Below are 23,581 nucleotides of genomic sequence, written 5' to 3' on the forward strand. Positions count from 1 at the left end.
TAAATTATACTGGATAACAGAGTCCTTGGCCTACATAAACCTCCAGTATAGGGACCACATCTGACAGACAATGTCCTGTTTCAGGGAAGCCCAGTGAAGCATCTCCACGCTTTCCAACACAATTTTGTTTGAAAACCACCTAATGGAGGCAGCCCACTTGGGATGACCCATTGAGTGGTCTCTAAATAAGGGGCTTCAACATCTGTCTCTCTAGGCATATGGATACGGGGGTGCGGGGTGCAGATTCTGATCTCAGTTGTGTGCAAAGCCAGAGTAACTCGTGTTGCTGAGATGAGAATCTAGTTAATATGGTATGTTCATCGGGCTATACGGGTACAGGTGCAGGAAATATCCTAGAGCCAGTTTGCTTTCTCCAAAGGCAGAGAAGCTTCAATCCACGTTTAGTCACCGCAGTGAAACATGAGGGCTGGAGACACAGTAAAACACCCCTCCCACCCCCCCACCCCGAGTTCTAACCCAACTGAACCATCACTGCCATTTGGCCTACTGGCGGCACATGGTCTGCAAGAGACAAGGTGCTGTCAATGCCGTTAAACTTTGACAAGTCAGTGCCTGATGCTTCATTTCTTAACAAGGCAGTTATTTGTTTCCCAGGCAATCGCTGGCACCTGCCTGCCTTTTAAAATCAAATAATAATTGAATATGAGGAAAGTGAGACGAAGGAAAGGAGATTTAATAAAGAGAATCTTTGCTGCAGAGGGAATTTCTTTGGCAGTGATTACGCTGCTAATTGATCAGCGCATTGCCTGAGAGAAGCCAGAGACAACAATTAAACTTAGCGCAGTGGCTGAGAGCAATGTAGTCAACTACCTCCTCGGCTTTCGCTGTCCGCTGGCTTCACCTGGATTGGTCTGTTCATCTGCAAGGAAAAACAAAGAGAGAAGCGCAATTAACAACGGAGCCCACAGATCCCCTACTTGTGCCGCTGGGTTTTTAGCGTGCACCTTTCAGCAGCAGGGTTTTCTGCATGTGCAGAACACAGTAGCTATTTAAGAGCAGGCAACAAGCATGCAGAACAGTTAAGAGAAGGAAGTAATAGGGGTGGGGTGGGGACATGGAGCAAGGAACCCTCGCCCCCTTATTTCCCGACCAGGGGCCAACAACCATGTGGCTGAGGGGTGCAGTGCTGGTGGAGGCCCAAGGGGGGCGGAGGTGAGCCCTGCACACCCTGCACCTGGCCAGCAGAGGTCCCCAGGCAGGCCCAGAGAAGAACCTGCTGTCATAGTAGCAGGACTGCTATTGTCGCTTTTTGCTCCCAGGGAGAACAAAGGACGAGTTCTGAGATAGCCAGAATTCCTCCTAAAGGCTCTGCTGCAAAGAAGAGCCACTGCTACTCCCTTCCTCTCTTGCACAGACTGTGGCGCACAGAGAGAGAGAGAGAATGCTAGCATCAAACAGGTTAATGCTAAATCATCTGACCTTGCAAGAGGGACATACAGCATGCGCCTTTGTTTGTATCTTGTATGGCCAGCGCGCCCCATTCTTGTCACTCCACCCACCAGTGGCTTGAGTAGTTATAGATTTAGGACCTCCATAGCCCTTTCCTCTAACCCGCCCTGGTCTCCTTTTACCCTGCGGTCCAGCCGGGCTGATTCCCTCCCCCGTTATTTTTGGTTCATCTCGGTTGAATAGCAAAGGTGGCCCCATTCCCCCCGCTTTCGGAAAGTATTTCATAACTGTCTAGATTTATTCTAATTGCTCCGCAAACATATTTAGTATTAAAAAGCTATCAAAGTGGCTGACAAGTAAGTTAACATGATGGAGGGCCTACAGGATCCTGCCGCATTGTTGTCCCGAGGGGGAAATGTACTTAGACATAAAGAGACTACAGTTATTATCACACTCACATTCAGCAGAAGAGAGGTCTGTCTTGCAGCTCAGTGCCTCCAGACCCTAGAGGACAATATCTGCCCACTCTTATGCCCCTGCAAGGCCAGTGAAGTCAGGGGATTTGAACCAGCAAACCTAGCAGCAGAATTTGGCCATGGGGGGTTTACTCGGTCATTCGCCATTCTCTGGTTTTGGAGCTGTGAGTAACCTTGGCCACGTCTATATACTGACACATGAGCTGGGACTGAGCCCAGGATCTTCAACAGCCAAATCACAGGCCTCTACTACGTCAGCTGTACAAGACTGGCTTTAAGGGGAGTAAGTCGTTGCGGTCGGTGCGGCTAGCCACTGGAGGAAGACCTGATCGAACATCAGTGGGGGCTGATCCAAAGCCCATTGAAATCAACGTAAAGACACCTGGTCAATTCAACTGTGGGCTCTCAGAGAGCCATGACAGCTGGAGTGAAAACTCCTTCCTATCGCTCTGGGAGAAGGGTCTGATGTGATCAACTGCAAGGGGTGTAGGGAAGTAGCCAGAGTCCCGGACAATGGCGAAGGAAACTGACCCCACTGGTCACTACTTTCTGAAAATGGGCAATCAGGCGGGATGGAGAGAGGGGGGAAGGAAGGGAGAGAGAAGAGGCGGTGAGCACAGGAGAGAAAGAGAGAGGGAAGAAGCATCCAGTGGAGGGGAAAAAACTGGGGAAATTAATAAGTAAAAGGCTAGTGTAATTTAATGTGCACTATGATTTATGCACTTGACAATTTCTTTATAGACCAAAGAGAAAGTGCTGTGTGCATGGAGCCCATAATACAAATTGAGATCATCTTGACATGAAAGACACCAATTATAGGGAGACACATTGAGAGGGAAATAATTGAGTTTCCTCTCTCCATCCATAAAACTTTCTTCTCATGGAGAAAGTCTGGGAGCAGGGAGGCAGCTTAGGGAAAGAGGAGGGGAGATACAGGCAGAGGGGCTCTTCCCTAATGGGGGAATAACCTACCTAGAGGAAAGGGAATTCAGAGAGCTGCACCACTCAGAGTTTCCTATGCAGCGTCTATGTGGGGAGAGAGATGCAGACAGGCTTTTCTAGGGAGGAAGCCAGGATGCAGATCCTAATCCAGGGATCTCAGAGGGGGTCTGCCGGTGGCAAGAGGCATCTTCATGGAGCCCCCTTGTCTCTGCACCTATTGGTTGGCTTTGTTGACCCCTGGAGAGCATGGTGCCTTCAGGAGATATACTTCCATGGCTCTCTGTGTTGTAACAACCTGCAATGAACTCAGAGGAAGGAGCACAGGTTGCAGGAGGGAAGAGTTTGGAGGGGGCCCCAGGAAGCCAGTCTGTGTGCACATGGCTGGAATGCTAGCTGCAGCTGCAGCACCTCTGCCATGAGCTGTTTTACTAGAGAGCCAGTTTAGTTTTAGAAACATGGAGTCCACTCACAGCTAGCACACGGGGTACAGGAAACAGCCTCTAAAGGAGGAGAGCCCATGGAATGGAAGGGGAAGAGTATATTAAATCAGCTTTATTAACTTATAATCAGCTGCCTCCCCCCGAGCACTGGGAGGGGTTGGGATCCAGGGGTGGCAGCCTGGGTCCTTTGACTCCCATCCCCCCAGGTCACCCTGGGGGGCCCTCCGGGAGCATCTTCCATGGGGGTCAAGTGGCTTCACTCCATGTGCAGAGGTGACCATGGGCCTGGAACGTGTGGGCTGCTTTTCAGGGGGGATCTTGTGGCCCTCTAAGCTCACATCCCAGTGTACTCGGGTTACAGCTGGAGAGACAATGTGCCTCGAAGCCTGGATCTCAGATTCTCCAAAGTTTGTAGATGATCAGATCGGACATTTCCATTTAGCCTATGACAGAGACGGGCATGAGCTGGGAACCTCCAGTTGAGATCTGAATCCAACAGGATCCAAATGGGTCTGGTTTTCCACCCACTTATACTAGCGTGAGCGGGGAGTAACTCCACTGAAGTTAATGGAATGATGCCCAGGCATAATCAGTGTAAAATTGGATGTAGGAATAAAGCGCCAGCAGGACATCACTACAACATTCATGTAACCACGGGACTGCCAGAAGCCATCCGACAGCACAGATGAGTTACCCAGAGAGTTTTCCACGGACAGCTCACTAGCCCGTCACATTTCCCTTCAAAGATACAGATGAGATTCAGGTTCCATTTCACCCCCCTCCATCTGCCCCAGAACATCCTGGGCAGTTGCTACTGTGTTTACTGATAACGCCCACCTCCAAGGCAAAAGTCCTTTGAGATGCAACCTGCTTCCTAACCGATCTGCGCCAGAAGTGGGCACAGTGGCAGGGGAATTTTGTCTCCTAATCAAACATGAGATTTCAACTGGGATTTGCCATGTGAACAGCAGAGGGATCGTGGTGCTGAGCAGGAAAAGAAACCTCCAGCACAGGAGAAAATGAAACCGTAATGTTGTTAATCCAATTAACAGTTGCCTTCTCTGACTAAAGGAAAGAAGTTGGTAAAGAACTGATAGGAGCTAGTGAGGAACAATCAAATGTAAAAGTCCCATTTAAGTATAACACACAAAGGCAAACAGCTGAACATTGACAACATGTACAAGTGCTTATATACAAACACTAGAAGTCTAAATACTAAGATGGATGAACTAGAGTGCCTGGCATGAAATGAGGATACTGATAGAAAAGGCATTATGTAAACTTGGTGGAATGAGGCTAATCCATGGGGACGATAATACTAGGGTACCAACTATAGGGGGATGACAGAGTAGGTTGCACTTGTTGGGGAGTGGCGCTATATGTGAAAGGAAGCATACTGATTACTCCAATTGTACCACAGAACCTCAATGGATGGAAATTTCATGCCTGAACAATCGGTGTATAGTAGCAGGAATATCCTACCAACCACCTGACCAGGATGGTGACAGTGATTGTGAAATGCTTGGGGAGATTAGAGAGGCCACCAAGGCAGAAAACACAATAATGGGAGATTTCAACAGCCTCATATTGACTGGGTACATGTCACCTGAGGACGGGATGCAGAGATACAATGTCTAGACACCATAAATGACTGTTCCTTGGAGCAGCGAGTCCTGGAACACATAAGGGGAGGGACAATTCTTGATTTAGTCCTAAGTGGAGCACAGGATCTGGTCCAAGAGGTGATACAGCTGAACTGCTCAGTACTAGTGACCAGGACGTAATTAAGTGTAACATCTCGGGGAGGGGGGGGGTACCAAAGAAACCCATCACAGTAGCATTTAACTTCAAAAAGGGAATTACATAAAATGAGGAAGCTAGATGACAGAGGATGGATCTAAATTGCCCTGTTCTGTTCATTCCCTCTGAAGCATCTGACACCAGCCACTGTCAGAAGACAGGATCCTGGGCCAGATGGTCCATTGGTCTGACCCAGTGTGGCCGTTCATATGTTCTAATAACACAGAGCAGCAGCATTTATAGAATCACTGGACCACAAGAATTAGGGATGGGAATGACCTATTCATACTACGAGTCCAATTCGCCTTTGCCCATGTGTTAGTTTACCGCAATGTTTGTGGCTCTTTATTCTAGATGATCCTTGTTGGGCTGACACTAGTGAAAGAAATGATTTAATCTCACCAGTGAACTCACCACAGACTAGTAAACACATGGATTTATACCAAACTCATTCAGCGACATGTTTCAAAGACAGAATGGCGCCCTTTGATCCGATTCATTGAGAAAGGACCTCTTACAATCCACCTGTTTGGGGTACTTATATGGCCCCAAATAAGCAGCATCTGCGTGTCTCGCAATCTTCAGTGTACTTCTCCTCGCCCAATCCCTGTGAATGAGGGCAGGGCTTTTATGCCCCTTTCACAGATGCATCGAGTGTAAGGCCAGAAGGGACCCTAGCGATCGCCTAGTCTGACCACACTGGCTGCTCTGGGCTCCCACTCTGCGGGGCTGTCATGACAGGGCTTTGTTGTAGGTGGGGACTGCGGTGCAGAGACACTAAGTGACTTGCCTAAGGTCACACAAGAAGTCTGTGGGAGGAAAGAGAATTGAACCCAGGCCTGAAGCGATCGCTCTAACCACTGGGCCATCTTTCCTCATCCAGAAACATTGCACCTGAACACTTGCATAGTACAGGCCGACATATCTCACACCATGCAATCCTCGTTATTGCAGGCTTTATTCCTAACTCTTTCTCCAGGCAGGAGACCCAAGGCGTATTCCCAGCTCTGCCCCGTCCTCAGGCAAGTCACGTCAGTGCCCCGGGCCTCAGTTTCCCCACCTGAGTTGGGACTTCTGTGGGTGCTGCTGTTTTCTGACTCCCATGCCCATTTGATCTGGCTCCATTACAGGAGGGGAACATTCGGCCCTCTAATAAATAAAACATGTAAACAGGCAGACGGGTGATTTGGGAGTTTTTACCTTGCTCATACAAATAACCTCCCATGGTACAACTCGGAGTAAAGCTTTCTGTCTCCCATGATCCTTTGCACCTTGCAGCTTCAGCCCCACCTGAGAGATTGCACTGCAGGTGCTACTAACACTTCTGCATATCTGGGTCCACAGGCGGATGCCCCCCAGCCATCCCCATCCCCCGCATTGCTAATACTGACACCTTAAATACCAGCCAGAACCGCCATCCCACTTTAGCCCACAACTCGCCCCACCCAGCCCCCAGCTGAATCTTCCCCGCACGTACAAACACGACATCATTTTTCATGTCCAATTACAGCAGCAGCGGTGCCACTGTTAAAAGACAGTGCAGGTACTCCTGTCAGAAAGGGTTTGAGTTACAAGAAGCGATGAATTACAGCAAGCCCTTTTTCAATTCTCTGCAGAAATGAAATGTCAGAGCTTGCTGCTGTATATTTCACAGCACCATCGGCTACAGGCCAGCGCAGGAATTAGACAGGGGACAGACGCTTCTCTGCATTGTGATTTCTTTTTTTAAGGTTCTTTCCCCCATCCCACTCCCCTTTCTGCTCCCTCTGGCTTTGAAATTAATTTAGAGCAGGTAGAAGGATCGCCTGGGAATGGAAGGTGGAAAAGAGAGACGGCTGATTTCTCACTGACTCCATCTCTCTCCATTTTCTCTTTCCCTCTCTGTCTCTTCCACTGTCTTCTTCCCCAGCCTCATTCATTCGTATTTCTATTGCCATGGTGTCCAGAGGCCTCAGTTGGGACGGAGGCTCCATTGTGCAAGGTGCTGTACAGACACAACAGAAAAAAATTCAGACCCTGCCCCAAGCAGCTGGCAAACTGATTTGAGACAGGACGCAAAGAGCGAGAGTGACAAGCGCCAGGAAAGGAAGGGGAGGACAAGAAGATTATTGGAATTTGATTAATAATTACGTTGATGATGCACAAGCCAGGACAGAATCCAGCTCCCTCACCCAGAGCTGGGCTGCAGCCAGCCTGATAACTAGCAGTATAGGGCCAAGTTGTTGGACTCAATGCAGAAATCTCTGGGTGGAATCCTATGGCCTGAATTGTGCAGGACATCAGAGCAGATGATCTCAGGGGTCCCTTTTGAGCTTCAAAATCAATCAAAGATTTATAGACACTAGTTAGAGCTTTGAAGGCAAAGGGAGAGTGGCTCGGCCAAGTAAGAAGGTGCCGTTTCTATCTAGTCACTTTTCTGCCCAAAGCTTCACTTTTAAACCTAGGAGGAGGAAAAGCCTTCATTCTCCACATCCCGTTAGGCTTAGAGGAAGGCAGTGTGTCCTAGTGGGCAGAGTACTAACCCGGGGCTCAGGAAACTCCCAGCTCTCCAACTAGTCTGCTGGGCAAGCCACTTCTTACTGCTCTGTGCCTCAGTGTCTCTAAACGTAAAATGGGTATAATGCTACTGACCTCCATGGAACAGCCCTTTGAGATCTGCTGATGAAAAGTGCTATATAAGAGGTAATAGGTATGATGATGATTATAATAATTATTATAGTTTCCTGTGAACAAGTAACAAGCCTGCATCTGTAATTTTCACTCCATGCATCTGAAGAACTAGGGTTTTTTTTTACCCACGAAAGCTTATGCCCAAATAAATCTGTTAGTCTTTAAGGTGCCACTGGACTCCTCGTTGTTTTTGTGGATACAGATGAACACAGCTACCCCTCTGAGAGTTGTGAACAACTAGTCATTTCCATCCCTGAAGTAGATTCACAAAGTGGAAATTAGCAGCTTTCCCTGCTCAAGTCCAAGCAAAGCCTCAATTCCCCCAACATTGCCTCAGTTAGCACACAATAGATCACCTCAATACAGCTAGCGCTGTCCTCTCCAACCACTTCTGACTGGGGAACAATTAGGAGAACTTGCAGCTTGAGGTATCCATCGAATGGAGACTTGGAGTTATGTGAACACACAATGTCATGGTAAAGACTAATCGGGAGGGTACAAGACAGACAGACTGAGGCAGAAAGTTGCACAGCAAACAGCATGGACCCCACAGCAGAGTAGGGTCAAGCCAGGTCAGTGCTTGGTATCTGATTCTGAGCCCACTGAAATTGATGGAAAGTTTCCCATTGATTCCAGTGGGCTCTGGATCCTGCCTTTTCAAGAGACCCCCAGACGCACTCCCATGCTGTATGAAGTGGAGCTGATGGGTCAGCAGGTAGCCCTCTGCCTTCTTAGACAGCACTGAACCAATGCCCCAGCCGTTAATAAGGCAAGAGGCACTTGCCTTTGGAAACACTGTATTGTCAGATGCTTTATGGGTGTATGTTCATTGCTAATAGTGAGGCCCAGGTTGAATGCCATGTTCTGCCACAGACATTCTGTGTGACCACGGGCAAGTCACTTAGTCTCTTTGTGCCTCAGTGCCCCATCTGCAAAATGGGGATAATGGCACAGCCCTACCTCGCAGGGGTGTTGCAAGGAGAAATATAATAACGATTGTGAAGCGCTTTGAGATCTACTGAAGAAAATGGCTATATAAGAGGTCGGTGTCATTACTATAAAAATCACTTGTGGTTATTAAAGGTCTCACGGCATTTTGCAAGAACTGGGGTGTTAACTGAGAGCCAAAGACCAATTCCAATGTTTGGGTAACTACCCTGCGTTTCCACCAGCTGCATTATTCACCTTCACTTCCTGTTCCAAAGGGTTGTATGGTGCTGGTGGGTGCAATTCAACCGCGACTACATCACCCCACAGAGTCGGCTTCATTTCACTAGTGGGCAAATGGCAGCTCTCCAGCGGTCAGCAGGAATGAAGCCCAGGGGACTACTCATGTGCTTAAAGTTAAGCACGTGCCTAAGTGCTTTGCTGGATCTGGGCCAGCGTGTTCAGCACCTCTAAGGATTAACGAGCGAGCCCATAGCCTGCAAAGCATTTGGGGATTCAGGGACCAACGTTGCACTTGTATATGTGAGTAACTTTACTCCCATGGATAGTCCCATTAAAATCAACAAGGCTACTCAGGTGAGCAATGTTACTCACATTGCTAAGTGTTTGTAGCTTTGGGCCCATAGCTACTGTGTGATCTTTCAGGATTAAAGGCACCAATGTAAACTATATTAATGTCAAGGTTGGAAAGGACTGGAAATTAACTTACAATTTTACTATATTTCATATCTGATTGCAAAGTACTGGGCCTGATTCTGACTTACACTAGTAACTCCATTGACGTGACTAGAATTACAGTAGTGTGAACCTGCTGTCAGTGCCAGCAGATTCAAGCCAACCCTTTTATCCTTTTACCAAAACCAGATTTAGGATCAGATCTTCAGCAGGTGTGAATTGCTGTTGCTCTCTTAAAATCGTCAGAGCTACATTGATTTCCACCAGCTGGGATCTGACCCTCAACATTCTGATCTTTCAGCTACAACTCAGTGAAAAAAATAACAACTCCAACGGTACTGGAAGAAATTGGCCTGACTGCATCAGCAGCCTTACGACAAACTGGCGAGTGTGCGGATACTCGCTTGAGTAAAACAGTTCGAGCTGCCCCGGTTAATTAAACAACAGTGAAAGGCAACGTGATAAAAAAGTTATGGAAAACACCATGGCAGCATCCAGGGGGTAAGTGCTGGTAATGAAGAATGTTTCTGAGATTATTCTAGCCCAAACCTTATCTGTCTAGCATGGACTCTTAATTCCATTTTCCCCCTCCCAGATGAGACGTGTGTCAGAGCCGTGTACACAAATAGATGAGAAGATCTGAAATGGGATTGCATGAGATATGAAAAAAAATATCTTGAAGGGTCTGACCTTTACAAATCACTCACTGCTCTGGCGCCTACCTCCGAGAATGATTGCTACTGGCCATCCCTGCACTCCAAGAGTATTTTCTATATATCATATAAAACACATTATAATCCATCCATCTAACTATTGATTCATCTTCCCACCTGTCTTGTATATATAGATGAACCTAGAGGGGCTTTAGGTTCAGTGCGGGTTCATGCACAGAAACCTTTGGCTTGAAATCCCAATTTCTCAGCTGAGAAGCGTTTTGGGCTGGGTTGGAAGCACTTGCTGATCTGGTTCATACCAATATAAAGTCTTTACAATTCAAAACGTACTACGATTTGCTCCTTGGAATGTTAAGCTGCCGGGGCTCAACCATTGAGCGCATCAGCACCTAAATGAAGCCAATGGGCATTGGAAGGCTTTCAGCACCTCACTGGAGCGCTCAGTGCCTGGCAGGATTAAGCCCTGTATCGCCGCAGGCCTGGAACAATAGAGTCCGATTTTTCAGAGCGAGAGGGACATCACCAGCTTTGCTTTGCAAGAGCTGGTCACCGAACACGCCGCTAGTTTATATGCAAATCCGCCTCTGAAAGAGCCAAGGATCAGCTCATTCTGTGAAACAGCCTCACAGCACTGTGCAGTTACCTGGCACAAATGACTTGGGGGCTGCGCCTGAAAACGCGCTCTCACGCCAGCAGTCCCTTGGAGGCCGATGAAGCTACTCCGGCAGAGTCAGGGACTGCAGGATCAGGCTCTTAATGGTCAATTACAAAATCCCATTCGTTTTAGGATTCCAACTGTACAGCAGTTAAATGGCAATTGTGTTCTATGCTATTCTATTCAGATCCATAGTTTGCACCTGTGACCCTGTGCAGAACCACTGGCACACCCCTCGCCCACATGTAAGTATTTTGCATGGCCACACTGCTTAACAATCAGCCGTGCAATTCGAGTAGTGTAAATTATTTAGTCAATTTCACCCAGTGCCAGACTCAGCAGGTAAAATTCTGTTCTCCGATTGGAGAACATCCTTCTTGGAGCGCATTCTATGCCCGTGTCCCATTTGCAAGATGTGCTCTCCTTTATGCCAGGACAACTCCATTGCAAGCCATGCCCTAGGACTCCTCCTGTGCCTTCCCACTCTCCTTTGGGAGGCTAACACTGCTGGTAGTGCCATTGCCCTGAGCGTGTTTGCATTCTCTTACTTCTGCCGCGTCGTGCCCCTCTGCAGGGCCAAGCAAAACCTGGACCCATCTTTGCTCGATTTACAGCTAGAAGATAACGGGCCAGGTCATTGGTCCTGCAAAGTCCCCTTTGCACCGCTCTGGCAGAACAAAGGGGACGTAAGGCCACCCTAAGGGGGCGGGGATGGTGGCGAACGGCAGCTTGTGTAGATGTACTCATGCTGGCCCAGGGCCGCCCAGAGGATTCCGGGGGCCCGGGGTCTTCGGCGGCGGGGGGCCCTTCCATTCCGGGACCCGCCGCCAAAGTGCCCCGAAGACCCGCGGCGGGAGCCCCCCGCCGCCGAATTACCGCCGAAGCGGGACCCGCCGCCGAAGCGCAGCCCGGTCTTCGGCGGTAATTCGGCGGCGGGGGGGGGATCCCCGCCGCGGGCCTTCCGGGCCCTTAGGCGGCGGGTCCCGGAACAGAAGGGGCCCCCCGCCGCCGAAGACCGGGCTGCACTTCGGCGGCGGCGGCGGCGGCGGGTCCCGCTCCTCCCCCCCGCCACCGGTCCCGCCCCCGCCCCGGTCCCGGCCCCAGCCTCTTACCGAGCGCGTCTCCGGCGGGGCCTGAGCTCCGTCCCGCTCAGAGCCGCGTGGTTGGGGGGCGGGGCTGTGAGCTCCACGCCGAGCGGAGGCAGCTGCCCCGCCCCCTCCCCACGCCGCTCTGAGTGGGGCGGGGCTCAGGCCCCGTTGGAGCTCCCAGCCCCGCCCCCTCACCACGCGTCTCTGAGCGGGGCGGGGCTCGGGGGCCCCGCCGGAGACGCTGAGGCTCCAGGAGAGGGGCGGAGGCGGGAGCCTCCGCTCTTCTCTTGGGGGCCCCTGCAGAGCCCGGGGCCCGGGGCAAATTGCCCCCTTTGCCCCCCCCTCTGGGCGGCCCTGTGCTGGCCATAGTCAGAAGAGAGGGGAAGACACTGTGGTGCACAAGTGAGTGCATACCCAGGGGCATCAGGCAGGTTTGGGTGCTGATGCCCACGTCACCCCATCCTCACTTCTATTTTTAGCAAGCTAGCTAGAGTACAGCTAGCACAGGTACATCTACGGGAGCTGCCATTCACACGCTCGGCTGCAATGCCAACGGACCATAAGTGAGCAAACCACGGTGGGGGAGGTAATATCTTTTATTCGACCAACTTCTGTTGGTGAATGAGAGAAGCGTTCGAGCTACAAGGAGCTCTGCTTCAGGTCTGGAAAAGGTAAGCAGAGTGTCAGAGCTAATTACAAGGTGGGACAGACTGTTCAGCATGAGGGTAAAGGCACATGTTCTAGGAGACCATTTAAGATGAAGTGGCCAATTAACACCTCTGCAGTCATAAGACATAGGAGGGTTAGTGGGTTACAGAGTGTTATTATGAGTCATCAAGCCAATATCTCTCTTGAGTCCATGGTAGTCCATGGTTTTTAGCATCTAGCAGAGCTACGAATTGAAACTCCCAGGCTCGCCAGGTTGTTGTGTACGTTTCCTTTGAGGATGACGACTGTCAGGTCAGATATGGAGTGATTTGTGAAAAATAGTTGCCCACGGGTGCGAAGATGTTTTTGTCTTTCATTCGAGAGCATAACGAGTGTCTGGTTTCACCCACATAGTTGCTGTTGAGGCATTTAACGCACCGGATGAGGCACATCACATTTTGTGAGAGGCATGTGTAAGATTCATGGATCTTGAAAGGTGTGTTGCAGTGGAAATTGATCACCATAGCAGTGGAGAGATGTCTGCAGGTTTTGCATCTGTTGTTCTGGCCGGGTCTGGTGCCACTTTGAGTTGTTGTGTCCTGGTGTGCGGGGTGCTTGCTTCTGAGAATGAGCTTGGCCAGGGTGGGTGGTGGTTTGAAGGCCAGAAGAGGGGGCACCACAAGTGGGCAGCTGACCATTCCCATGACACAAAGGAATCCTTGGCTGATGTATACCACCTCCTGGCATAGATGGCATGGCTGGGCACACTGCATTCCAGTAATTCCCACCCACAGAACAAGGAGTAGATGCAAGCTGTACCAGTACAAAGCCACACTTAAAACCACACCTTTAGTTAAACCTGGGGAACTTTCTCATGTGTACAAGGCCTAACTGATGTCAGCTAAACTGAAATAGGCCTGGTTTGAACTGAAATAAGCCTCCTCACAGCCCATTACTCTGCGATTTCAAATCACACCTTAAATTAAACCAGTGGAACTGCACATAGACAAACCCCTTGGCAAAGCACAGCATCGGGCCTCTGATTACTGAAGGTGTGAGCAGTAAAACAAGAAAATCTTATTCTTATAAATTATCCGCTCTTGATGGTATCCCTTTAGTGGAAGGACTCTGAGCACTAACTCAAATTTCCTCATCTCTTGCAGGATGGAAGGGCTTATTGAAACCCATCACGTGTCCAGAGAATGGCCCACTCTCGCCCACCAGGTAATGTTTGCGTCTACTTTTATATAATTATAAGAGCCTTTGTCAAATGAATGTTACCAAAGCAACCCAAGTGCTTCTTTCTTCGGTTGGCGAGGGAGTAAGGGGGGAAGGTTTTAAAAAGCTCTGCAAAGTCCAGTGTAAAAGAGCATCTATCCTGATCTCAGTCGATGCTAGGCCTAATCTTCAGCTAGGGTAGACTGGTACAGTTCCAGTAAAGTCAATAGAGTGATGTCGATTTACATCAGCTGAGGATCAGACCCACTGATCTGCAAGGAGCTATTCCCCATTTGCACCACTGTGTAACATCAGGTCCTATGTTTTGATAATGAACAAGACCAGAATGACTACAGTGACGAGTACCCCCGACAGATTATACCATCCTTCGAAGCTGATCTGAGTAAACAAACACCTGGGTGAGGAACAAAGGAGGCTCTTTGATCCTGCCCCAGACAGCAAAGGGTTTACTGTTGCAGGCTAAAGATTTTGTTGTGCCAAACAAATGGACAGATAGGACGATATTTCAAGGCTAATGGGGATTTTTTTCTGATCTGCCATTTGCAGGGCTGGCTCTGCTGCTGGTTTGAGGCCACGCCCCATTCCCCCGCCTCCACCCCCCAAATAAGAAATATTTCGTTTAGGAACTCCACTGAGAGCCATCCAGCATGCTCTTATCCCCAAGATTAATGCATCCCTGATGTTTCCCTCTTCTGTCTAATTATACCCAAACATTGCCTTTCTTTCTTTTTTCTGAACACCACGTTTTTTCCCCCCCTTGCATCAACATGTACCAATGCATTAAACAAGACATTCCATTAATTTCTTCATCATCATAACTTAAACCCAGGACATACCCTTTAAATATTCATTCAGCTATGAAAACTGGGCATTAAAATTTTAATAATGTCAAGCTCATTTGAACTGAGCTCCTGGGGGACTATTACGACACAATTAGAATAAATATGATGATTGATTTGGTGTAAAGGTTCACCTGTCCACGTCGGCTAATGGCCGGAATCCACCAGACACCCTAGCATCACAGCCGAGAGCTCAGAGTTATTTACTCCCTTCTTCCTAACTCCCACTGGCTTTTCGCTAGGTCACTGGCTCAAACCATTAGCTTGCTTGTGTAACATTTTCATCTCCAGTGATGCCCCAGAGTAATGCTGGGGTAAATGAATGGGCGAGATCTCATCAAGAATAGAAAACTCATTGGCAGCATATATATGTATATTTTGCCATAGCATTTGATCGAAGATCAGAGCCAGTAGAAGTTCAGCAATAAACTTTCAGGCAGTATCAGCCATTAACCTTTTAATGGTACATGTCTGAACTCACAGGGTCTGATTCTCCTCTCACATGAACCAGAAGTAACTCCAGCTGAAGTCAATGAGTCTGAACCAGCATAGGGGTGAATGAAGCCCACAGAACAGCAACATTTATTCTAAACAGCAGCAAAGATGGCTTGATGAAAAACACACAGTGTGATGTTTGAAAGAGGTGCTGGCAGGATAAACACCACTTACAGGAAACCCTATGCAAGAGCTCACCCTTTTAAAATGACCTCTGTCTCAATCCCAGTGAATCCCAAACATACAGTGAGATTTTCAAAGCAGCTTAGTACACTGTGTGCTTTTGAAAATCTGGGCCTGATTCTACATATGCCAATGTAGATTAGGGGTAGCTCGGTTAAAACTGGGATGAAAGAGATCAGAACCAGACTCACTGAGTACAATTATATTTTGGGAGACCACCTCCTTTTAGCCAACAATGCTTGTCAAGCTCTTGAATAATTAACAGGGGTTGATGTGTATTTAAAAGCTGTCCTGACCAGGGCATATTTATTAGCATTTTCAGTGCTGCCAACTCTTATGATTTTATTGTGACACACAAATTCAACCCCACAAGGCAAATAAAAGACCCTCGAAGGTTATATTTTAAAATTCCCCTGATTTTTAAGACACTTTTGTGAGTTTTGCATGCTTGGAGTTGGTAAAATTAATTCTGAAAATCTAATTAGCTTTTCACTCTTTATGTGGTTTGTTTCCTCTTTGGACTTTGCTTAGCTTGGCCAGGGAGTCTAGGCTGGCCAGTTTCATTTTCCATTTCCTGTGTCTGACCTCACAAGATCCTAGAGTTTATGGGCTCTGACTGCTCAAGAAAAGGTTTAAACTTGCCCCAAAACCTGTTTTCACTGAAGATAAAAAAAACCAATAGTATGGAAATATTTTGACTCATATTGTTTGATAAAATACGTTTGTTTGTTTTTAAATCAACTCCCCCTAAATGTAGGGTCCAATCTACTTGACATCAACTCACTGATGCTAAAATTTGGTAGGAGCCTAAAAGCCAGATGCTGCAAATGAAAGTAAATGTGATATTTTATGATATCCTCTCTCCTTGTTTTAATATTATGTAGTCACTGCCGTAGTTGTTCGCGGTGCCTTATTTGCCCAGGAAACAAACAAAAGAAGTGAACTCAGTGTTGCTAAGTTACACTAATTTGATGGAGACAGATCAGCATAAGGCTCGGTAATGGACTATGGCATTCCAGACAGTTATTTTTTGTTACCAAAATACTTTTAACAATAATGCTTAGCATTTATAAGAGGGCTTTTCAAATAGTAACCAATTAAACCCTGCAAGCCTTGTGGGAAGGATGTTTATCACTATTCTACCAATGAGAGAAATTGAGGTAGAAGGGTTAGGCCCGAATTGTTAAAAGAGCCATTTATGGGCACCCAACATGAGGCACCAGTTGCTTGATTCTATGAGAATTCTATAAGTTTAGTTCCCATTTAGGGACCAAAACATGTGGCCAGATTTTAAGAAAAGCTCAGCGTGCTGGGTGGGAGTTGCTCAGTTCTGAGCACTCCTTAAAATCTGGTTCTAGTTTACCTGAAATCTTTTGAAAATTTGCCCCGGACTGTGGGTTTTAAGTATTTAAAAATCTGGCCATGGTCTGTTTTATTTTTAAATCTGGGCTATAAAGTCACCTCCCTGCCTCAATTTCCCCAGCTGTAAACTGGGGATACTAATCCTTACCTCACAGGGGTGTTGCAAGGATTAGTTCGACAGCATTTGTATAGGATTTTGAAGTTGTCAAGCGCTATATAAGCACTGAGTGTTGTTATAATGTAACATACTCTGCATAACGTATACTGCTGGAATATTACACCTCAGGTGTTCAAGACTACAGAGTTGCTTCTTCTAAGTGAGTTAATGGTTCCATAGGTTGGTAATGTAATAAAACAGACTGCTTAAACAAGCAAGGTTTTGATTAAATGGGGTGTGTGCAAAGGGGAATTGATATTAATTAGAAGCGCTATAAATCCAAGGTATCTAGATGCAGATAATGCCAGTATGAGAGTCCATTGTACAGAGTGGAAGAAAGGATTAAGTGAGGATTCATTTGGGGAATGTGTGTCACCTACAGCTGTAGTTGGATATGATGGACTGGACTGAGGAGTGTATTATATACACACCAGCCACTGCACTGCCCACAGTGCCCTGCAATTCCTCAGAACAAAGGAAGCTACCGTGTAAAGGTTATCACCTACTATAGTGAGAAAAGCCAGAGAAGTTCCTTGCAACTGACCCTATGTCTGGGGTTTCTCTCTGGCACTTGAAGGGGAAAAGAAACCTAACACCAGAGAAATAACACATCACCTTTCTGCAATTAATGTGGACACTGATGGTGGCTCAAGAACTATGGGCCTGATCTAACATCCACTGAGGTCAGTGCAAAGACAGCTGCTGACTTCAGTGTGCATTGGAGAGAGACCTGTAGCCTTCTTGCGCAGCACCCAATCTCTGTTGTATAAATGCCATATTCATGGGTACTTTACCTTCTTCAGCACCCATGGCCCAGCACCAATGGAAGCTCGGACATTTTAGAAGCACCAGTCCTGTGATATCCCTGAGGTTAGGCAGCCATTGAACTCTATGTCAACACTGTCCACTGGGCTCCACAGCAGCAGGAACAGATGCTGAATGCTGCTAGAAAGAAGCCAGACATACCTAACCTAGCGTTGTGCCTGATTAAGAGCAAACAAATACAAGCAAATGAGAGGCCATACCGCTATTTGTCGAGTGCTGATAGATGAATAGCAATGAGCCTAAGCTGCAAAGTTCAGATCTGTTGAAAGATGGACCCAAAGGTTCCAGCTGCCAAAGGATGGGGGCATATAGCACCTGGATTTGTGGTTGGGCTCATCTTGAATTCAGAAGTCCGGCTCAGCTGAAGAGCTACGCATTTGGATGCTTATCTAAACCAGCCAAGCTTACTAGCCCCGACCAACGCACCTGTGCAGAGCGCCACTGAAATAATCAGTCACCAGGGTTCCACCTGGATCTATGGATGCCCATGTTAGCAGATCCAATCAGGGGATACGGGCCTTACACTGGCTATATGATGAGAAAAGGCTTTTGGCATGGGAACCACTATTTCCTGCTTCCAGAAAGGTGAAGGCAGCATTTCCACTTGTGAGTGGAACCAGGAAGTGATGAGCTGGCTGAGCTGACATGAAAAATAACAGGGGTAAAGGGGTCAAGTTTGGATCTTTTTCTAAAAGACACTCTAAATTCAACTACCACTTATTGGACCAGATGAAGGAATTCATGGTTCTATGGCGTGTGTGAAATAGGAAGTCAGATTAGATGATCACAATGGTCCCCTGTGGCTTTACAAATCTATGACTCGATGAGCTCTTCCAAAGTTTAGAGAAGGCTTGAGCTCACGTAGGCTGCCAGCTAAAGGTTCAGGCCACTTACTCCAAATAGTTTGCTTATTTCCCCAAAAGAACCTTACCTGGGCATCAACACAAATGTTGCCTTGATGAACTCTAAAACGCCCCACCTGGGCATAATGCCCATCTCCCCATCTGACTGATGCTTGACAATGGGAATTCAAGATTCAGTTCATTCACTTGAGATGCTGTGTGTGTGTTTAACCAAACCATTTATAGTCAATAATACCAGGTTATTGTATGCCAATAACTTTCAGTTATTCACTTATTATTATTCAATTATTTCTTACGTCACGCAGTACATCAGTCAGCTGGTCTTCAAGGAGCGAACAGTTCATGAAGGGAGCTTTGGAAAAGCAAGCACGAACACAGCTTGTCCAGAGAAAGGAAGAAAGAGATCAAGAAGTTATGGTAGCTGAGTAGGATTATCATTAGGGGAAGCATAGCTCATCTAATCTCTTATAATCTACAGTCACTGGAAAATGGAACCTCTCAAAGAAACAAAAGTGAGTGAGGAACAAAAAATATAATCGTGTGGTTAAATATCTGAAGGAACAGTAACCAACAAACCCACTGAGTCATCTGCAAGAAAACCTTTCCACCCTCTGCTGGGAAGAGCATTAGATATTACCCCTCATGGGGAACTAGGTAGGATTCCAATCCACTCGCCATGGAGTAGCACTGCACAATTCACTACATGAGTGAGATCAAGAAGAGGGGAGAGAGATGTTGCCTTCTTCTGCAGCATCAGCTATTGGCTACTGCCGTGTCAGACTTGGCTTGATCAGTTCCTGCGTTCCGTCTGGTCTCTTTAGCCACTGTGGGCAATAAGGAGTTAAAAGGAGTTCTGAAGAGCCAGTGGGTTTTGAATGGGAATGGGAACGCTCGCCTTTAATCGTGTATTCAGCACAAGAATGTACAAAGGTATAAAGTTAATCACTAGCTGGGCCACCCCTATTTCCAGAAAAAGAACTTTAATACCTCCTTTATCCAATGAAGTACCATTGTTATACCTGCATATTATGAAGGGTTTATTAAACCAGTGATAATCTATTCAAGATAAAGTGATCTGTATGGCCAACTGAGCACAGATCAGACAGAATGATGGGAGGTTATTGTTAAAATATGCAAATTCACATCCTATTGAAATGCAAACCCTCCAGATAAGATTTTTTAATAAATCTGGTCTTTTTTCACTGCATGAAGGTAACCTAATGTTTATTGACTTCAAGACCATATAATGGAACGTAATATCTATTAGTCAGATCCTTGCCTCTCTTTCGATTACTGGAGGTACATGTGGCTAACACAGAATTTTTGTTTTATGGTTTTGTACAAAAGAAAAGAGATTAAAAAACCTGAAATTAATTAACTCGCCTCGAACCCCCCACCCCCAACCAATCCTCACCACTGTCATTAGTTCCTCAAGTAAAAAGGAGCATTTCCCATTAACTAGGAAGCTTATCAAAAGAGTCCAAAGGAGAACATACCAGTAATACACAACAGTCCTGTATGTCATCGAGCGGAAGTATGGGCTAATGGTTAGAGCAATGTACTGAGAATCAGGGCTCCTGGGTTTCATCCTTGGGTTTACTTGCTTACTCTGAGAACTTGCTTGCTATCCCTCTGTAAAATGGGAATAAAAATAATATTCATCTCCCTCACAGGGATTGCAAGACTTCATTAATATATATCTGGAAGTGCTTAAAGATACAGTGGGTTGGGAATTTTCTGATGAAGTGTTTTCTCCTCAGAAAATGCTGTTTTGTTGAAAACAAAATGGTTCTCTGGAAATGGTTGGTTTCAACAAATTTCTCATTTCAAAACTTTTTTTCAAAAAAGTTTTGAAATTGTCACAATTCCCCTGTTTTGACATTTGCTAAAGGAAAAAGGCATTTTTGTTTGTTTGAAACAACTTTTCATTTAGAAATTTAAGTTAATTTATTATAAAATTCAATGAATAAAAAATGTCAAATTATCAAAACAAAATGTTTCAATTGACCCAATCCGCATGTTTTGGAGATTTTTGGTTAGCAATTTTTTTTTGAGACTATGAGGTTTCATCCTCATTGAAAACAAGAAAAAAAAATTGAAATCTAAAAAATTCTCATGGGCTTGAAAAAACCTTTTCCCACTCAGGTCTGCTTTAAGATCCTTGAGGGGAAGTGTGCTATAGGATCAAGTTCTTATTTACAAAATACTGTATATAATAAAAAGCTTTTATTATATACATTATACTACACACACACTTGGCATTATATTGCATTGTATATACACACACTTGCCCTATTTTCAGAGGTGCTGAGCAGCCATACCGCCTCTGAAAATCAGGCCATCGATATAGCTAATATCTTATACAGGGTTGGATTTTCACTGAGGGCTCGATCCTCAACGTATTTAGGCACTTGACTTCCATTAATTACGACAGTTAGGCACTTAAATACTTTTGGGGATCTGGACCTCTGCTCTTATTGGAGTTAATGGCAATTTCCCATTGACTTCAGTGGGATCAAACTTAGGCCTATGCTGAACATGTTTGAAAATCTCACCCATTAGTCTGATACGTACACACAGGTAAAATACTATCTGCATGCATATCACTTCCTCCTCCTCTGTCCAAACACAGCATTGTCACCAAGGTGCCTCGGTAGTAAGTAACTTTGTCGTATGTAGTATGAGTTACAAATTAGCATTTAATCAAGATAAATCACATTGGAAGGGGATGGATAATATGCAGGGTGTTAAACTTGCAATTAAGATGGCCTGATTTAGTCTGAATGGGAAAACTCCCAAGAATACACTGGGACAAATGATGGATTGACAAGGCTTGCCCACCGGACAGGAGTTCTACGAGGGTGACACCGGCCCTCAGCAGTGGCTGCCCAACAGTGACAAAGCCAGTGCCAAGCAAAGACCATACTTAGCACTTACTAGGGTGCCCCACTCTTCATTGCCCTGGGAATGTGCTACGTTCTGCTAAGGAATGGTTGTGATAATGACACGTTGCACAATCTGGTAATGATAATGTTCACGGATTTCAGAGTTAAGTAATAAAGCCCAGGTGATGGTGGTAACGATATAGCACAGGCCAGTTTTACAGAAAAGGAAACCGAGGCACAACAAGACTAAATGATTCAAATTCACACAGCCGGGGAGAGGCAAAGCTGGCAAACGGAAGCGGGTGTTCTGTGGTTCAGTTACCCGCACTAATCACTAGACATCCCTGCCACTCAGGGGCGGCTCTAGGCACCAGCAAAACAAGCTGGTGCCTAGGGCGGCAAAATGTAGGGGGCGTCCCCTGCTGCCGTGGAGGGCGGGAGGCTGGGCCGGCGGACCTGCCGCAGTCATGCCTGCGGGAGGTCCACCGGAGCCCCGGGACGACCGGACCTGCCGCAGGCATGACTGCGGAGGGGGCACTCGTCCCGCGGCTCGGCTGGACCTCCCGCAGGCATGACTGCGGCAGCTCAAGCGGAGCCGCCGGACCCGCGAGCCGTCCGCAGCTGCGGGAGGTCCAGCCGAGCCGCGCGACCAGCGAACCCTCCGCAGTCATGCCCGCGGGAGGTCCGCTGCTCCCGCGGCTCCGGGGCGCCTCCCGCGCATGACTGCTTGGGGCGGCCAAAAAACTAGAGCCGCCCCTGCTGCCACTCGCCCCTTCAGCATAGCTTGGGAGGCTACTGCAGCTTGTGAGGATGGCCAGGGCTGCTAGCTCTTGTGGAACAATGGCTATTGCACACCTGAATTGGGGACCCGAAGTGCTGGGTGCTGTACATACATGTAATCTGATACACCGCCTGTCCTGAAGAGCGTACGGTCTAATCAAATAGTCAGAGAGCTCTGGTGATGCTGATGGAACGAGGCAGGATCTATCTGCCCCATCCCCAATAACACCTCTAGCTCATATGCCATTACCTATAGGGATGGAGAGGATAGTATAGCTAGTATGTGTCTGATCTCCTTTTGTTTGGGCAGGTACATGCTATTCAGTCACAGACGGTCCACAAGAGACAAAAGGTATCATCATTAGGAACCCGATGCCCAGGACTTCCCTCTGCAAGGTTTCATTGAGGGAGGAAGACAGTGCTTGCTTGGTAACAGGAAAAAAAAAAACTTCCTGCACTAACTCATCCACCCTCCGAGTTTGGGGTCCCCCAGAGCCATTAAATGGAACCGAACACACAGAAGCACACTGGAATTCTGCATAACGCAGCAGCAGCAGCCACCTGAGCAAAGCCGTAAACTGTGCCTTGGATTGTGCAATGGAAAGCCACTGCCCAGCAGGAAAAATAGAGGCCCAGCAACAGGGCTCTAACTCTGCCACTGCCCTATGGATGGCTGGATCAGCATGGCACGTGTATTGCCCTTGCAACTCTGCATGGAAGAAAGGATAGCACTGTGGTTAAAGCACTGGATAGGGATTCTGGAGATCAGAATTCAGCAGGCAGCTCTGCTACAGATTCCCTGTATGACCATGGGCAAGGCACTTAATCTGGCTGTTCCTCAGTTCTCCACCTGTGCAAACAGGGAAATGCTGGCTCTCAGCAGCGGCTGCCCAGCAGAGACAAAGCCAGTGTCAGGCAAGTTCTTTACTCAGTGCTCTTTAGGACTTCACACTCTTTATTGCCCCAGAAAGGTGCTTTGACCTGCTAATAATGACATGTTGCACTGAGACGGCATCCACGTATTTAAGGATCTCAGAGTTAATGAATAATGCCCAGGTGAGGGTCTTAACTGTTCATATGGCACAGGCCTATTTTACAGATGGGGAAAACTGAGTTCATGTTTTCTCCTCTATTGACCAGGCAACTTGACTAGATTCTATCTCCCAGGATGCACTGCAGTGTTGCGACTCCAAAGATGTGCTATGGTAGTTCAGCCTGAGGGGAGGCCATGGTGTAACATGGGAAATGTAGTTCAGCCAGGGAGCCCAGCCAATAGGAGAGAACAGGGAGAACTACAACTCCCCATGAGGCATCATAACAATTCAGTTATTTGAGTTCTGGATTGATACCAAAAACAGGCCTCCCACGTCAGATGAAGGGGGAAGCCATATATCCCAGAATAAAACTAATGACAGGAGAGAAAGTAATGAAAAGAAAAACCCCCACCACCGTCCAGGGATGGGGGTAGATACAGCAGATGCGGCAGACACAGATTAATGTTGAACTAACTCAAAACAAAACGTTTCA

At 47.1% G+C, this 23,581-nt stretch overlaps 1 protein-coding gene and 1 long non-coding RNA gene across 14 annotated transcripts in view; one reads left to right on the top strand and one right to left on the bottom strand.

Annotated features, from left to right (window-relative positions):
- CELF4 (CUGBP Elav-like family member 4) overlaps positions 1-23,581 on the bottom strand; it is an 860,161-nt gene that overhangs the window by 410,657 nt on the left and 425,923 nt on the right. For all 10 annotated transcript variants that reach the window (XM_045021207.1, XM_045021203.1, XM_045021206.1 and 7 more), the window contains exon 3: positions 832-880. In XM_045021207.1, coding sequence (XP_044877142.1) covers positions 832-880 — 49 coding nt within the window. The remainder of the gene's footprint in view (positions 1-831; positions 881-23,581) is intronic.
- Positions 1-23,581, top strand: part of LOC123372768 — a 58,897-nt gene that overhangs the window by 1,536 nt on the left and 33,780 nt on the right. For 2 of the 4 annotated variants that reach the window (XR_006580442.1, XR_006580440.1), the window contains exons 2-3: positions 9,663-9,862; positions 13,590-13,650. This is a non-coding gene — a long non-coding RNA (uncharacterized LOC123372768). Of the gene's footprint in view, positions 1-9,662; positions 9,863-13,589; positions 13,651-18,694; positions 19,429-22,364; positions 22,933-23,581 lie in introns of those variants that run through there. The other 2 variants (XR_006580443.1, XR_006580441.1) reach the window with 2 other exon arrangements.

The sequence above is a fragment of the Mauremys mutica genome, chromosome 6 (assembly GCF_020497125.1).
Source record: "Mauremys mutica isolate MM-2020 ecotype Southern chromosome 6, ASM2049712v1, whole genome shotgun sequence".
NCBI classification, from domain to species: domain Eukaryota; kingdom Metazoa; phylum Chordata; order Testudines; family Geoemydidae; genus Mauremys; species Mauremys mutica.